Source organism: Epargyreus clarus, unplaced genomic scaffold (genome assembly GCF_041222505.1).
Source record: "Epargyreus clarus isolate Ecla_fem2 unplaced genomic scaffold, WU_Ecla_fem_2.2 ptg000031l, whole genome shotgun sequence".
Classification (NCBI taxonomy): domain Eukaryota; kingdom Metazoa; phylum Arthropoda; class Insecta; order Lepidoptera; family Hesperiidae; genus Epargyreus; species Epargyreus clarus.
In genome coordinates, this window is record NW_027332236.1 from 367,443 (window position 1) to 384,015 (window position 16,573).

The 16,573-nt window shown below is 44.7% G+C and overlaps 3 protein-coding genes across 3 annotated transcripts in view; 1 reads left to right on the forward strand and 2 right to left on the reverse strand.

Moving 5' to 3' along the window:
• LOC140754694 (uncharacterized) overlaps positions 1-2,641 on the reverse strand; it is a 28,923-nt gene extending 26,282 nt beyond the window's left edge. The window contains exon 1 of the mRNA XM_073089741.1: positions 2,511-2,641. The gene's annotated coding sequence lies outside the window, so the exon portion shown is untranslated. The remainder of the gene's footprint in view (positions 1-2,510) is intronic.
• The window catches only part of LOC140754696 (histone-lysine N-methyltransferase SETMAR-like), a 302,676-nt gene that overhangs the window by 54,779 nt on the left and 231,324 nt on the right, over positions 1-16,573 (forward strand). The gene's annotated exons all lie outside the window — the stretch shown is intronic.
• Positions 8,805-16,573, reverse strand: part of Cals (calsyntenin 1) — a 246,814-nt gene continuing 239,045 nt past the window's right edge. Inside the window, exons 15-20 of the mRNA XM_073089748.1 lie at positions 16,422-16,538; positions 15,662-15,754; positions 14,802-14,949; positions 10,948-11,147; positions 10,125-10,242; positions 8,805-9,447 (exon numbers count right to left, since the gene is read on the reverse strand). Coding sequence (XP_072945849.1) covers positions 9,380-9,447; positions 10,125-10,242; positions 10,948-11,147; positions 14,802-14,949; positions 15,662-15,754; positions 16,422-16,538 — 744 coding nt within the window. The 3' untranslated portion in view covers positions 8,805-9,379. The remainder of the gene's footprint in view (positions 9,448-10,124; positions 10,243-10,947; positions 11,148-14,801; positions 14,950-15,661; positions 15,755-16,421; positions 16,539-16,573) is intronic.

Consider the following 16,573-nt stretch of genomic DNA (forward strand, 5'->3'; position numbering starts at 1 on the left):
CGGCATACAATATAAACAATGTAGGTAACCCATGGGTTCATTTTCTGCGTCGGAACTTCGGAAGTCTTCAAAGATTATAATGGGATAATGCGAAAGTGTACAAATATATCGGTAGATGTTAGTTTGCAAACGGAAGGATTATTCATAATTAACATATTTTTTTAAATAAGCACTGCGTTAATAAGAAAAGGAATTTGGTTGGTCTCCCCTTTAACATTAATATTCAAGTGACTATTATAGTTGTATAATGAGTTTTTAGATGTAATGAGTGTTAGAATAACATTAACTTAACAACTAATGAAATTAACAAATGGTGACCAAGAAGGAACCCTAGGTAACGTCTTAATTATATAGTTATCTACCTACTCTGAATATTTTACATTTTATTTTAAATCATGTAGAAAAAATACTTTTTTATAAGCGACTACAATAGGTAATTATTTACAGGCGGTTAACAGTTTAGTTAGATAAATCCGTATAAGAAAAGTACTTTCAAAATAAAAATTGTATCAAACGCCTTATCAAGAACTAATTTTAACAATAATTTCATATGATAGAGACTTAAGTAGGTACTTAAATATTTGCAACGGCGATATCGTCACATTATTCGTCAGTTATTTTGACGGGATTTCTGCGTTTCTTTTCAGCTACTTCAAACACTTCATTTAGAACTTTTAATTATTAAAATCTTTCTGATCTGACCGATCTACTTCGTCGGAAGAAAGCATTAGTAGATCTTTACGTAACAACACCAGCAAGTATCCGGCATACAATGCAAACAACGTAAGTCGTGGGTTCACTTCCTACGTTGGAACTTCGGAAGTCTTCAAAGATCATAATGGGATAATGCGAAAGTGTACAAATATATCGGTAGCTGTTATGCTGTAAACGGAAGGATTATTCATGATTAACAACTTTTTACATGAGCACCGCGTCAATAAGAAAAGGAATTTGCTCGGTCTCTCCTTTAACATTAGTATCTAGGTAAGTGATTTCAATGATTGTTTTTTGTATAACGTCTTAGATTAACTGTTACTTAACAACTAATGAAATTAACAAATGTTGACCAAGAAGGAACCCTAGGCGAATGCTTTTTAGTTAATACGTATTCTGAATGTTTTACTTTTTTTAATCATGTAAAAGGAAATACGATTCTTTATAGGCGATTACAATAATTATTTACCGGCACTAGTTTAGTTAGATAAACCCGTGGGTACAAGAAAAGTTGCTTAAAAATAAGAACTGTATCAAACGCCTTCTCAAGAACAAAGAACAATAATCCCAAATTATAGAGACTTAAAGATATTTGCAACAACAGTGATATGACAGTTTATTCCTCAGTTATTTTGAAGGAGGGATTTCTGCGTATCTTTACAACAACTTTAAATAGGTACCTACTTTACGTAATTTTTTTAATTATTAAAATGTTTTTGGTCTAACCGCTCTAGTTTATCGGAAGAAGGTATTAGTAGGGCTTTACGTAACAACACCAAAAACTGTTGGATATACAATGTAAATAACGTAAGTCGTGGGTTCACTTCCTGCGTCGGAACTTAAGAAGTCTTCAAAGATCATAATGGGATAATGCGAAAGTTTACAAATATATCGGTAGCTGTTAGTTTGTAAACGGAAGGATTATTTATAATTAACAACTCTGCGATATGTACCTATTGTGTACACTTTTGCGTACATAAGAAAGGAATTTTCGAAAAGAAGGTAGGTAGATACAAGAGGAAGGAAGGCCGACATTTTCTTTTAAAGCTAACCAATATCTATAAAACTTTTGTATTCGTTTATAATTGTAATAAATAAAGGTCACAAAAAGTCTAATCAAACGCCAAAATGCTGAAAGTTTTAATCCGACTATCCATCCAAACCATTTTTTTCATATTATGCAAGTAGGAAATAAAGGTTATTCTGATAATAGGTATCTATGAGTTACAATGAAGAGATGATAATTAAATATAAATCAAAGCTAATATGTATAAATAAAGGCTTAGGTGTTATTTTACAAAATTTTACAATTCAGCTTAATTGTAAAATTTTATTGAACGTTTTATCAAACAGTAGGACTAGATCATACTACCTATAAGACGATGCGTCTAATGATAGCTACTGAGTTAGTATTGGTGGACTATCAATAGCTTTATCTTAATTTTGCTGGATTAAAATAGCTTCTCTATGCTTATTTCAAAAACACTATTATAGATAAAAAATTAAAAACTGCAGATTTGGATCAGTTTTTGCGGAAATAATTGAGGAAGCTGTTTTTACAGAAATACCTACTTGAGTGGATTTTTGGGACGTAGGTTGCTTATGCCGTATTTTACAGTGATCACAATTTGCTTTTGATGATTTATTTTAAATTATATAATACAGATGTATTCTGGTCTAGGTATCTACTAAAGGTCCCAAAACGGTCAACGAAACTTAGTTAAACTGGCATCCACATTTACCCTGCCTATCTTCAATCTTAGTTACTAAGGACCAAAAAAGCGAAATGGACCAACCTGTCCTAAAGCTGGCGCCTCTCCATCCCTGGTCTCCAAGTGAGCATCCTATCCGGTCATTGCACTCGCGGAACCGAAGGCCCAAGATGGCCGAAGCGAATCCGAAATTGGTGTGACGGTGGAAAGGCGCGCGGCAAGTGGCCCAGCAAATACCCCGCGCCCCTAACCCCGCACCCCCCCGCTCCGTTCACTCGCAGCCCAAAGGGCGGTCGCCGCCTTCAATAATTCAAACCAACAGCGATACAGCACGGATCCCCTCCCTTTCGGCTCTACACATCCAAAATCTACCCATCTCGCTCCCACTGTTGCGCATTTCTAACTCGTTTTCGCTCTCTCTTTCGTACTTAGCGAGACTTCCTCGGTGCGTCTCCTTCGCACTCATTAGGCGAGTGGCGTGGCGTGCATTATACAGTATGTTTGGCTTAGGTTTTATGAGGTTTGCGCAGCGATCGACAGAGTAGGTGCAGTGTAGAGACAACGCGAATAAAGCTTTGAGCTATGTATCTTGGTTACACGTGACATGGCACGAATTGGGTGATTCTATTGAACTTTAAGGATAATTGAGATATCGCAAATTAATCTGTAGCCATTCTGTAGCCAAAATATTTTTAGATAATTTTCAAATCATTTACACGTATTTAGAAATTAACCACGCAAAATTTAGTCATCTGATTCTGCCGATTCTGCCTTATTATCTGAAAATATTTCTCAATCTCCTAGTCTTCGCTGTTTCTAAATTTTACCTATTTGGTTGTGTTTTACTACCAAATGTAGGTACTCAAAATATTTATAATATGTTTTTAATAATTGAATACGTAGGTATTGCACTAAGTAGGTACACAATAAAATGCAAATGTCCCCGAATTAACATTTTACCTCGTAAAAACACCATTTTTAAACGCTTTATTTTAACTTTTCACACATTTTTGCCAAATGCAGCTTTTGCATATTTTGTAAAATTCTGTACGAATGTATTCAGCAACTGGGTATTGACTCTCGATACCTGAAATCTTCCTTTGCAGTTGTGCTGGTATCTTTTTCTAGATCTACCTGTAGATATTGTTTTTGAGATGCTTATAGGTAGGTGTATCAATCTGATTAGGTGAAATAGGTACCTAGATGGTACAAAATTTTATACTGAACTATTGAATTATATTTTTTTCATTGTCTTTACCTCAATACTCGTATAGTCGAATGTAAGATACCCACTTATAAATATGGTAAATGTGGAGTCATCGTCATTACTAAAACTTGGACGAAATTTAAAAAATTGAGAAAGTGCGATTTAAACTCACACACGGAGAGTTCCGTACCACTAATTTGATTTGATTTTATTTTAGTTTTTAGTATCACAGCAACTATAAAAGTGCATTTATCACGAAAGTTTAAAGTTACGATACAATCTCTATATATTAATACGTGAAGCTGTTTTGTTTAATATGTTTATTTTGATAACAATTTTTATATAATTATGGTGGGCGGCCCCACTAGTCATATACTGAATAACGTCCAGAAATACCTACCTACTTATGTTTTGTAGGGGCTTATCCGGTTCCATGTTAGACTTTTATTTTTATTACTATTATTGATATTTGTTGTTATTGATAGGTACCTAGCAGCCATAGTAACATACATTCATTATAAAAATCAAGTCTACTTATCTAGGACGGTTCAAGAGATTGGTAGAGCCCTAAGCAACACATCTATTGCCAACGTCGGGGAGGAATCATGTCTTATGTGGGTTTGGGGGTGTGTGGGGTTGATTATAGATGTCCACGGGTGATAGCCACTTACTTGTCACTCGATCGGCACTGAATTAGTTAAGTATGTGAGAGCTGAACTAACTTCTTTTTTAGATAAATGTAAAGCAAGATACTGAAGCTAATGCTTTATTATTTATATGTAAAAGTGATGGCTTTAAAAAAAGGGGATAATTATTATAAAAAAGACAACCCACTGAGTTTCTTACCGGATCTTCTCAGTAGAGGTCGCGTTCCGATCCGGTAGTAGTTTAAGAAAAATATTGTAACTGACAATTTGTAAGTGCCGCCGTTGGCCTATTCAAAAAAATATATTTCATTTCATTTCATTTCAGAGCTACTTTTTAGCTAGGTATCATCAATCCTTTAATAAAAATTGATAAATTCTTACAACTCATATATTCACTTATTTATATCGGCACACTGTAGTTCCATTCTCCTTTATAACAGAAGATATCCTTTTTTATGGAGTAGGTAGCCATATCCAGAAGAGTCAGTCACGGAAATTAAGAAAACGACTTTAGTGATAGGTCTATGTGGCGCCATCTAACCGACAGGGAGGTTAACCTATTGTTACGCAGTTTTTTTCACAACTACTAATATAGTATGCGCCATCTTGTAGATGTTATTTGCAACTAAGTTTGACAGCGTGTCTAGCGCGGTGTGGGACTGCCATAACAATTTGAAAAATATTTTTTTTAGAAATGCTCCTGTGAATGACTAGCTTCCTAGGTTTTAAAGTATAGTAAGTCTTATTGATTATGTACTACGCTTTATTTGAACAAAAGTTTTCAATTAACATTTTAGGTATAGATGAGTAATGGTAAAGAGTTAACAGTTATGTGTTCACGATACTATAAACAAAATGTTGACGCTTGAACAATATGTTTATTCAAATAATGACCCAACCAAAATTCTCCGCAAAGTTTTATTGACTATTCAAAATCTATCATTATCAGGAAGGTTGTTTTTTTATTGAAAATGAACTAAGGATTTTTCGAAAATAAATTTCACTACTTTTTATAAAAATGCATAAATTAGTAAAGATTACTCACTCCTAACAAGAAAATTATTTTCGTGTTTGAAAAATATTAAAAAAATGTAGTTTCTAGACCATTTACGAATGAAACGATGTTTCTCCACACTTTTTCTTCGATTTCGTGTCTTAACTGCGCATGTCGGCATTGTTCCGCGTAAATTACAACATGACAGCCATTAAATGGCTCACAGATTTGTCATCCGTTTAAGCCATTTGATGGGTTCCTTCAATTACAAGGCGGTGAGATATCCATACTTATCTACAATTATGTTATCCTAATCTATTAAAAAGTTTTTCATTAAAAATTCAAATTGCAATCTAAAATTCACTTATCAAATAGGTAAATAGGGTCAAATTTGAAATAAAACAACAATAATTATTTTAAACCAACTTTATTTTTAGCTAAAATATAATAATTCATACATCAAAGGAGTTCCTAAGTATACAGTAATAATACCACGATAATACAAAAGAAAAAAAAAGGAAAATAAAATTAATCATTAATAGGTAATAGAAAGTAGCTACCACTTAATACTTTTGAAAACAATTGAAAATGCCATTTTGTGCAGGTTTCCTCGGTGCAGGAATAACATGAGTCAGATCTTAAAATACAGATGGGAAATGGTCACTGGACGGTTGTCGACTCAAACTGAACTAACAACAAACAAACGTAACTTGTCGATTATATGCATAATTTCTTACCTAATACACATTTTTACCCCTACACTAAGTAGGGCTGTATTTAATTAGTGTTATATCATGATATAAGATTTGAAATTATTATATTGGTGTCAAAAGGTATTTATGTACCGCTTAGAGAATCTACTCGGGTAAATAGTGTCCCCGAGACCCGAATAACACCTTACCACCCCCATATAACACACATATCCGTGGCATATGTGAGACATTGGAGGTTACATTTCATAATTTCATGAATATTGTATTAAACATGTAAATATATTTGTCGTTGAAACAACATATAATTACTCTCTTTTGGTGTGATGATAGTTATAATCTTGTGTGTATAACCGAATTCAGGAATTATGCATAGAATCGACACCAAACAATTCATTCAGCGAGTCGCTACGGACAGGAGAGACGTCAAAAACTTCGTCGTAAATTGCACATAACATGATGTTTAAAAAAGGAATAAAACTCTCCGTACGCGCGACTCGCTGTTTAATCTGTGGAACGTGCCGCGCTAACTGACAGCTGTCACTTGTCAGAAATTTTGACAAATTGGACACACTCTGCCAAGGAATAAACGATTGCGTTTATAAATGCATTTTTCTTAATTTACGTTTACAAGCGTGAACCGCGGCGCGGACCACAGATTATTTAACAAAAAAACCAACAAGATGTCAAAATGACATTGACGGAATAGTACACCAATGATTATGTTTCGCGAATTGCTTACTGACGGACAGACAGGACACGACACTATGCTAATATGGCAAACTATCCTTGATATGCAATCCCAGAGGGAGACGGAGCGACGCTCCGCTCGTGCGTGCGAGCGAGACGGCACTCGCCCGACAATCTCGAAGGGGAAACTTAACTACACTTACACTACGTGGGATCGGGCCGTCTTAATGTTGCCATTTCCCACAGAAAAACGTGTTTTTTAATTAGTTTTAGTTTGATTATTCTTGTGCGCGTGCGCGTCACGAAACTAACACATAGCCACTTAGTACCTAATTGTTAGTAAAAATTCCCTTAACGCATTCAAAATATATATATAATTATATAGTTCATTATAATATAATAGCTGATTCCTAAACCGATACAATCTGTATAGGTAAGTGTATAGTATAGTACATCTATATTTTTTTTCAAATAACTCTGTGCCTAATATACATTTTAAGCCGATTTTGTTTGAGAAGCTCGTAAAGGGTAGAAGGGTTGGACATTTAACACTACGCGTGGGTAAACGGTATTCATTATCGCTAAATTAATTTGAACAAAACATTGTACTCGTAATTAAATGCGGGATTGAACATCAGGCGTCCGGTTATAGTTACGACTGCAGGAAAGAGAAACCTAATGGACGCCTCATTTAGAACTATCAAGAGGCGTGATAATGTGGCTGTTAATTTACCGTGCAATAACGATTTTAATATTTTTAAGTGTACAACAGTGCCAGCTGCATGTAAATGCTCTTTTATCAACCGAGCGTTAGCATTGCGGTGATTGGCTAAAAACCACGATTTACAAGCCTTCTGATTGGTCAATAAGCCACGCCTCTTAAAAGTTCAGAAGTCATCAGAAATGTCAGATACGTCAAGTGTCACATTAATTAAATATACAATCATAATGATCCGACCTTACCTACATTCCACTTAGAACCGACATACGAAAATTACAACGACTACTGTTATTTTTATCTTTTTTTTATTAGATACATATATATAGGTACAGTTTTTCTTACGCTTAAGTTAAGAAAACGTTTAGAAAAGTCGAAGTAACTCGTACTACGAAAGCAAGCGAAGGAATTGTGTTTTTACGTATAAATTTGATATGATCATTTAATTTTTATAATTAGAATACATATGAGACTTAGTTTAGAAGACTACGAACGGAAGAGTTTACGTCACGAAGTCTTGTGCCGCGTAAAAGCATTTTTACTAAAACATCGTTAGAACATCCCTCTGACTCGAAAACATTTATTTATATTATTTTAAGTTCATTTTACAATAGTAAAAATTTACTTACCATTTGATCTTATCATGACCTTGACATGACCTTTAAATGGATGAAGAGTCTGTGTTGAAAACGTCAAAATTAAAATGCAATAACGTTTTAGTTGCCGTTAAAACATGTAAATAATGTCATTGGATATAACATAATACAAAAAATGCACTATACGCACATATGCATGTATTAGAAGTGAAACTTCTTTAATAAATATTAATTACACACGCGGTATATCAGATGCTTATACATATATCCGAAGTATGATAATATCTATTCTCTCTTTTGATCTACTTCTGTCTCTTTCATGTAACGAAATATGCTTATGTGAGTGAAATATCACTCAGCTCTTGTTCAATTTCGATTTATCTTAAGAAGTTACACTTCAAAAAATACATGAAAAAAAGTCTACATTTATTTTTAAATTATCTTTTTGTGGGAATTTAGTATGAGCTTCGTCCATTTTTATAAGGTCAATGACCTCAGGAGGTAGAGTTAGGAATGTTTGAAGCAAGAGAGATGTTCTCACAATGCGGAAGTCTCAATAGTTATACAAAATCAATTCCATTTTTTAGAACTGTACTATGAATCCTCGCTTTTCGCAAAGAAGTGGCGTTTCATTAAATATTCACGTAATTTTCATCTTATCTGTGCAAACTCCAAACCTTTTACAAAACCATGGGTTTATTGGACTGAATCAAAAAAGATGTAACTATTCAATTATTGCATTCGTTTTCAATCCCTTCACTATTTTATTTTTAATAGGTGGAGTTGCTCTAATTTTATATAGGTGGCGCTAGTTTATATGTAACACACATACTAGTGGCGCCCTCTACAGAAAATTATTGCCCATTTTTCAAAAACTATTTCGATTTGTAGAGTTGCTCAAAGTTATATGTAGATGGCGCCTCTTCTACATGTGTCAAAACTGCGTATAAGGTCAATTTATGACACACTAGTGGCGCCCTCTACACAAAATCCACACTTCACAAAATATATCGCAGTAAGTAGAGTTTATGTAGATGGCGCCACCATACAGTTAATATATAACACATACTAGTGGCGCCCTCTGTAGCAAATCCACCCATTTTTAAGTACCAGATATTCATAAAACCCCAACAATAAGCATACGTAACAGTATCCATTATTAATAACCAATCTATCCAACGATTTGCCTACCAAAGATCGATTTGAAAATTACTTCATACCAGACACTGCCAAACAATCTTTGATAGCTAAAACTTAGATAAATTGCTTAACAAGTGCGTGAACAACAGAAACGCCACTGTAGTGCGAGCGAGACGGAGCTACGCGTGGGCGGGGCGTGCGAGCGAGACGGCGAGTGCGTTAAGTACGTTGCTTGCGGCGTGTGGGACGCCTTACATCGTGCTGTTGTCCCACTCCAGCTGGCTGATGTTCCTGTACTTGTGCTGCTTGCCGGGGACCACTGGAGGTGAGAAAATATCTTAATTATTATAAATAACGTGGAGCATTGTTATATAAATATTTACAAAAATCTGAACTGTAGTGGTAGGTGGTAGAACCCTTTGTCGTTTGACTATGGTTCAAATCTTTATGGAAACGAATTTTCAGATCATTTGAAGGTCGTAGAACCCTTTGTGGTCGACTTCTGAGCTACCGTCATAACTATTTCTGCCTAATAACAGCAGTTAAAGCGCTTCTATGTTCTGGTTTAAAGAGTGTGGTAAGGAAGACATTTTCAGACGCGTTCCAGCTTAGTCCTCAGGGGTAACGGCGCACCTGTGACCAACCTCAGTTAAGTATAATTCTATCTGGGATTGATTCCACACGTCCATGGGCCATCAGCCACTTACCATTAGGTGGACTGCATGCTCATTTGCTACTCTTCTATTATAAAAAACATATTTTCCTTCCAAAAGCAACCTCGAAAAATGATTATCTAGCTACAATTTTCGCGATGTTGATTCCCAGAATTTTCCCACTGTCGGGTACGGTCCTTCATAGAACGTGAAGTTCATTAACTTATTACGTGTCCCAATATTGGGTACAGCCCCTCAAATAACGTAAAATTTTAATTTCCAATAAGTAAATGGCGATCTTGCGTACACATTAGAACTGAGGTTATATTTATAAGTGTGTTACCCTCGTCTTCGTCGTCGTCGGAGTCGTTCCGGTCGGAGTCGGAGTCGGAGCAGGAGTCGCCCTCCGAGCTGTCCGCCTCCGCGGCCGCTGTGGGGCGCCGCCCGCACTCGGGCACCGCCTAGAACGAATGATTGAATGAATGAATGAATATTTAACTCTTGTATCGAAAATCTTTAAAGTTTTTGAACGGAAAAATGCGAAATCGTTTTTTCGTAATCACTTTTCGAGAGAGAGAGAGAGGGATGAAGAGAGGAAGAGTGAGAGTGAGAGAGAGAGTGTGAGACAAATAGTAAGAGAGGGAGAAGGGTTAAAGTGCGAAATGCGGGCAAAAGGCCAGCGCGTGTGCAGAGAACACGGAAATATACAATATTGCGCGCGAAGTTTAAATGTTCCACAGACTATATAAAAATTGAAAAAGGCTCGCTACTCTCTTATTTTATTTAGAATCAAATGAAATGTTTAAATTCTAGATTATTAAACAATTTTTCACGCTTCTATTACTCATTGTTACGGTATGGTGCTTAAATTAATATTGTTTCTTAAATGTGAACTAAACGATGATTTTACTGAATAAATGTATATCGGGGAAAAAATACATATTTCAGAATATTTTAAATTATTTTCAATTATTAGCGTCAGAATCGACGCTACATAAATTAAAAAAAAATCGTTTATAGCAAATATCTTTTACATAATAAATGTTATTGATATATTTCAGAACAATTTAAATCCTTCTTAATAATTTGGGTCAAAAATGACGCTAAATAAACACGGAAACGATTATGTTAAAAGTATCCATTACATAATAAATGTTAAACCTCACCTCCTCCATAGGATTAACAGTGATGGTGAGCGCGGAGTCGTCCCAGGCCATCTCCGCGTCGGCGGCGGGGAGGCGGTGCCGGGGGGCGGGCGCGGCGCGGGGGCGGGGCCGGCGGGCGGCGCGCGCGCGGACCACGCCCAGCGCCGCCAGCGCCGCCAGCGCGCCCGCGCACACCGCGCCGATCACCAGCGCCACGTGGTCTGAGGGGTCACGTGGTATATGTTATGACGTCACAATCATAGTTTTAATTCCTTATTCTCATTGAATAAGGTAAAAAGATCTTAAAACATCAGTCGTCTTTTATTCTATCTTGTCGGCGAGCAAATTTTCAGGCAATTATAAAAAACAGTTCAAATTACTAACATAACTTTAATTCTATCTTATAATATTAATTTTGAATTTCGTTTGACATACATAAAATAAGGCAACTAATTAAATATTGAATTAAACAGTATTTTCTTTTATCAGGCGGGGCGCGGTGCCGGCACGTCCGCCGCGTGCGACGAGCGCTGCGCGTGTGCCGCGAGCGCGGGGAGCTCCTGCCGCCGGGGGGGATAGAGCGAGAGAGCGACATACTGGTGGCGTGGTGGTCGTGCGCGCGCGCGTCACGCAGCTCCAGCAGGCGCGGCGCCGGCACGTCCGCCGCGTGCGACGAGCGCTGCGCGTGTGCCGCGAGCGCGGGGAGCTACTGCCGCCGGGGGGGATAGAGCGAGAGAGCGACATACTGGTGGCGTGGTGGTCGTGCGCGCGCGCGTCACGCAGCTCCAGCAGGCGCGGCGCCGGCACGTCCGCCGCGTGCGACGAGCGCTGCGCGTGTGCCGCGAGCGCGGGGAGCTACTGCCGCCGGGGGGGATAGAGCGAGAGAGCGACATACTGGTGGCGTGGTGGTCGTGCGCGCGCGCGTCACGCAGCTCCAGCAGGCGCGGCGCCGGCACGTCCGCCGCGTGCGACGAGCGCTGCGCGTGTGCCGCGAGCGCGGGGAGCTACTGCCGCCGGGGGGGATAGAGCGAGAGAGCGACATACTGGTGGCGTGGTGGTCGTGCGCGCGCGCGTCACGCAGCTCCAGCAGGCGCGGCGCCGGCACGTCCGCCGCGTGCGACGAGCGCTGCGCGTGTGCCGCGAGCGCGGGGAGCTACTGCCGCCGGGGGGGATAGAGCGAGAGAGCGACATACTGGTGGCGTGGTGGTCGTGCGCGCGCGCGTCACGCAGCTCCAGCAGGCGCGGCGCCGGCACGTCCGCCGCGTGCGACGAGCGCTGCGCGTGTGCCGCGAGCGCGGGGAGCTACTGCCGCCGGGGGGGATAGAGCGAGAGAGCGACATACTGGTGGCGTGGTGGTCGTGCGCGCGCGCGTCACGCAGCTCCAGCAGGCGCGGCGCCGGCACGTCCGCCGCGTGCGACGAGCGCTGCGCGTGTGCCGCGAGCGCGGGGAGCTACTGCCGCCGGGGGGGATAGAGCGAGAGAGCGACATACTGGTGGCGTGGTGGTCGTGCGCGCGCGCGTCACGCAGCTCCAGCAGGCGCGGCGCCGGCACGTCCGCCGCGTGCGACGAGCGCTGCGCGTGTGCCGCGAGCGCGGGGAGCTACTGCCGCCGGGGGGGATAGAGCGAGAGAGCGACATACTGGTGGCGTGGTGGTCGTGCGCGCGCGCGTCACGCAGCTCCAGCAGGCGCGGCGCCGGCACGTCCGCCGCGTGCGACGAGCGCTGCGCGTGTGCCGCGAGCGCGGGGAGCTACTGCCGCCGGGGGGGATAGAGCGAGAGAGCGACATACTGGTGGCGTGGTGGTCGTGCGCGCGCGCGTCACGCAGCTCCAGCAGGCGCGGCGCCGGCACGTCCGCCGCGTGCGACGAGCGCTGCGCGTGTGCCGCGAGCGCGGGGAGCTACTGCCGCCGGGGGGGATAGAGCGAGAGAGCGACATACTGGTGGCGTGGTGGTCGTGCGCGCGCGCGTCACGCAGCTCCAGCAGGCGCGGCGCCGGCACGTCCGCCGCGTGCGACGAGCGCTGCGCGTGTGCCGCGAGCGCGGGGAGCTACTGCCGCCGGGGGGGATAGAGCGAGAGAGCGACATACTGGTGGCGTGGTGGTCGTGCGCGCGCGCGTCACGCAGCTCCAGCAGGCGCGGCGCCGGCACGTCCGCCGCGTGCGACGAGCGCTGCGCGTGTGCCGCGAGCGCGGGGAGCTACTGCCGCCGGGGGGGATAGAGCGAGAGAGCGACATACTGGTGGCGTGGTGGTCGTGCGCGCGCGCGTCACGCAGCTCCAGCAGGCGCGGCGCCGGCACGTCCGCCGCGTGCGACGAGCGCTGCGCGTGTGCCGCGAGCGCGGGGAGCTACTGCCGCCGGGGGGGATAGAGCGAGAGAGCGACATACTGGTGGCGTGGTGGTCGTGCGCGCGCGCGTCACGCAGCTCCAGCAGGCGCGGCGCCGGCACGTCCGCCGCGTGCGACGAGCGCTGCGCGTGTGCCGCGAGCGCGGGGAGCTACTGCCGCCGGGGGGGATAGAGCGAGAGAGCGACATACTGGTGGCGTGGTGGTCGTGCGCGCGCGCGTCACGCAGCTCCAGCAGGCGCGGCGCCGGCACGTCCGCCGCGTGCGACGAGCGCTGCGCGTGTGCCGCGAGCGCGGGGAGCTACTGCCGCCGGGGGGGATAGAGCGAGAGAGCGACATACTGGTGGCGTGGTGGTCGTGCGCGCGCGCGTCACGCAGCTCCAGCAGGCGCGGCGCCGGCACGTCCGCCGCGTGCGACGAGCGCTGCGCGTGTGCCGCGAGCGCGGGGAGCTACTGCCGCCGGGGGGGATAGAGCGAGAGAGCGACATACTGGTGGCGTGGTGGTCGTGCGCGCGCGCGTCACGCAGCTCCAGCAGGCGCGGCGCCGGCACGTCCGCCGCGTGCGACGAGCGCTGCGCGTGTGCCGCGAGCGCGGGGAGCTACTGCCGCCGGGGGGGATAGAGCGAGAGAGCGACATACTGGTGGCGTGGTGGTCGTGCGCGCGCGCGTCACGCAGCTCCAGCAGGCGCGGCGCCGGCACGTCCGCCGCGTGCGACGAGCGCTGCGCGTGTGCCGCGAGCGCGGGGAGCTACTGCCGCCGGGGGGGATAGAGCGAGAGAGCGACATACTGGTGGCGTGGTGGTCGTGCGCGCGCGCGTCACGCAGCTCCAGCAGGCGCGGCGCCGGCACGTCCGCCGCGTGCGACGAGCGCTGCGCGTGTGCCGCGAGCGCGGGGAGCTACTGCCGCCGGGGGGGATAGAGCGAGAGAGCGACATACTGGTGGCGTGGTGGTCGTGCGCGCGCGCGTCACGCAGCTCCAGCAGGCGCGGCGCCGGCACGTCCGCCGCGTGCGACGAGCGCTGCGCGTGTGCCGCGAGCGCGGGGAGCTACTGCCGCCGGGGGGGATAGAGCGAGAGAGCGACATACTGGTGGCGTGGTGGTCGTGCGCGCGCGCGTCACGCAGCTCCAGCAGGCGCGGCGCCGGCACGTCCGCCGCGTGCGACGAGCGCTGCGCGTGTGCCGCGAGCGCGGGGAGCTACTGCCGCCGGGGGGGATAGAGCGAGAGAGCGACATACTGGTGGCGTGGTGGTCGTGCGCGCGCGCGTCACGCAGCTCCAGCAGGCGCGGCGCCGGCACGTCCGCCGCGTGCGACGAGCGCTGCGCGTGTGCCGCGAGCGCGGGGAGCTACTGCCGCCGGGGGGGATAGAGCGAGAGAGCGACATACTGGTGGCGTGGTGGTCGTGCGCGCGCGCGTCACGCAGCTCCAGCAGGCGCGGCGCCGGCACGTCCGCCGCGTGCGACGAGCGCTGCGCGTGTGCCGCGAGCGCGGGGAGCTACTGCCGCCGGGGGGGATAGAGCGAGAGAGCGACATACTGGTGGCGTGGTGGTCGTGCGCGCGCGCGTCACGCAGCTCCAGCAGGCGCGGCGCCGGCACGTCCGCCGCGTGCGACGAGCGCTGCGCGTGTGCCGCGAACGCACGGGGGGCCACTGCCGCTGCTGCTGCTTCCGCGCTTGATGGCGACTAGAACACATAGGAGTATTGTTAAGCCCGATCCACATTCTCGCGAGAACACCAGAAAAGCACGAGAAACGAGAAGGTGGAGCCAATACGAACCGGGCTTTTCTCGCGAGATTCTTGCGAGTATAGTCCGCTTAAAACTACTAGTCCGCTCTGAATATAGAAATGAATCGCGTCGCCATAGCAAATTGTATAACTGCACCTGCTCGCAACAACTTCAGAGCGGATTAGCAGTTTGACGCGAACTATAAGAGGTAAGGTAAATGGTGTCATAGTTCGTATGTTTTATAATAATAGTGCAGCCCTGACATGTTCTCGCATTAAATTCACCTTATTTTTTTTAATATTTTCCTATTGAAGGTTTTTTTATCATTTAAAAGTAGCAGACGAGTATGCAGTCCACCTGATGGTAAGTGGCTACTGCTGCCCATGGACATCTGTAGTCAACCCCAAATAAGATTAGATTCCTAAATTTCCTGAGATCAGTCATAGATGCGCCGTTACCCCCCGAAGACTAAGTTGGAATGCCTCGGAAAAGTATGTCTCCTATACAACAAATCACAAAATCGTGTCACAAATTCTACCACATTCACACAGTATTGTAACGTTACCATGTTTTTTGCGAAGCGTTACAACCTATCCTATAACGTTACTATTTTTTTTATATAAAAACAAAAAAACTTGTAACTCATAATAATTTAGACATAATCCGTACCTTATCGCGTGCGACGGCGTCCAGTTTGTCGGCGAGCCCGCTGGGCCGCAGCGCGTGCGTGTCGCCGCTCGCGCGCGGGTGCACCACCGTCAGCTGGAAGGAACAATTATATTGATGGGTTATCGAATTCATTGTGTTATATCGTTTTGGTGACGTAAGTTGGATTTACGATCAAATGTTAGTAATATTCAATTCTCCAGCAACTGGTAAGGTGTCGAATTACCTAAAAAGATGACATCTAAGAATAAAATTCAATAAACTTTAAATTGAATATTTTTTTCTGATCAATAGAAAAATATGTTTTTAATCTCTGTTAAGCTCAGCGGCGAAATACGAAAAAACATCAGAATAATTTCAAGTCAAACAAGAATGGAAACACAGTGAACTCAGCACTCTTGTGAACTGGATTCATAAAACCATTGGAGACCACTTTGATTTAACAAAACCATATCTCAGGTAAGTCAGGTAACCATGTCCTACAAAATAGCGTTAGAAAATATAAACGCTTTCTACACTCACAGTCCCACGCTAGGATTCCCTGTATCGTGGGCGCCATGGACACCACACATAGACGAATACACAAACACCTAGACCCAGAAAAGATATCTAAATTCATCATTAAAATATCTGTCTAGCCAAAGCTCGAACCTGGAACCCTATACGCTTCAGACCGGTATGATGACCGCTCCGCCACGCGTTACATTTAATACGTTACGTTTAACATAACCGTTACAATATATAAATGAAAAAGTGTACGTACAGTTTGCACGTATTCGTTGCTGGTGAACCGTCCGTTTAGCTCGGAGCAGGTGAGCTTGAACACGCGGTTCAGGTAGTACGCCGGCTTCTTGTTGCTGTACTCGATCTTGCGCAACACCTGCCGAATGTAATATATTTGGTAAATAATTGACT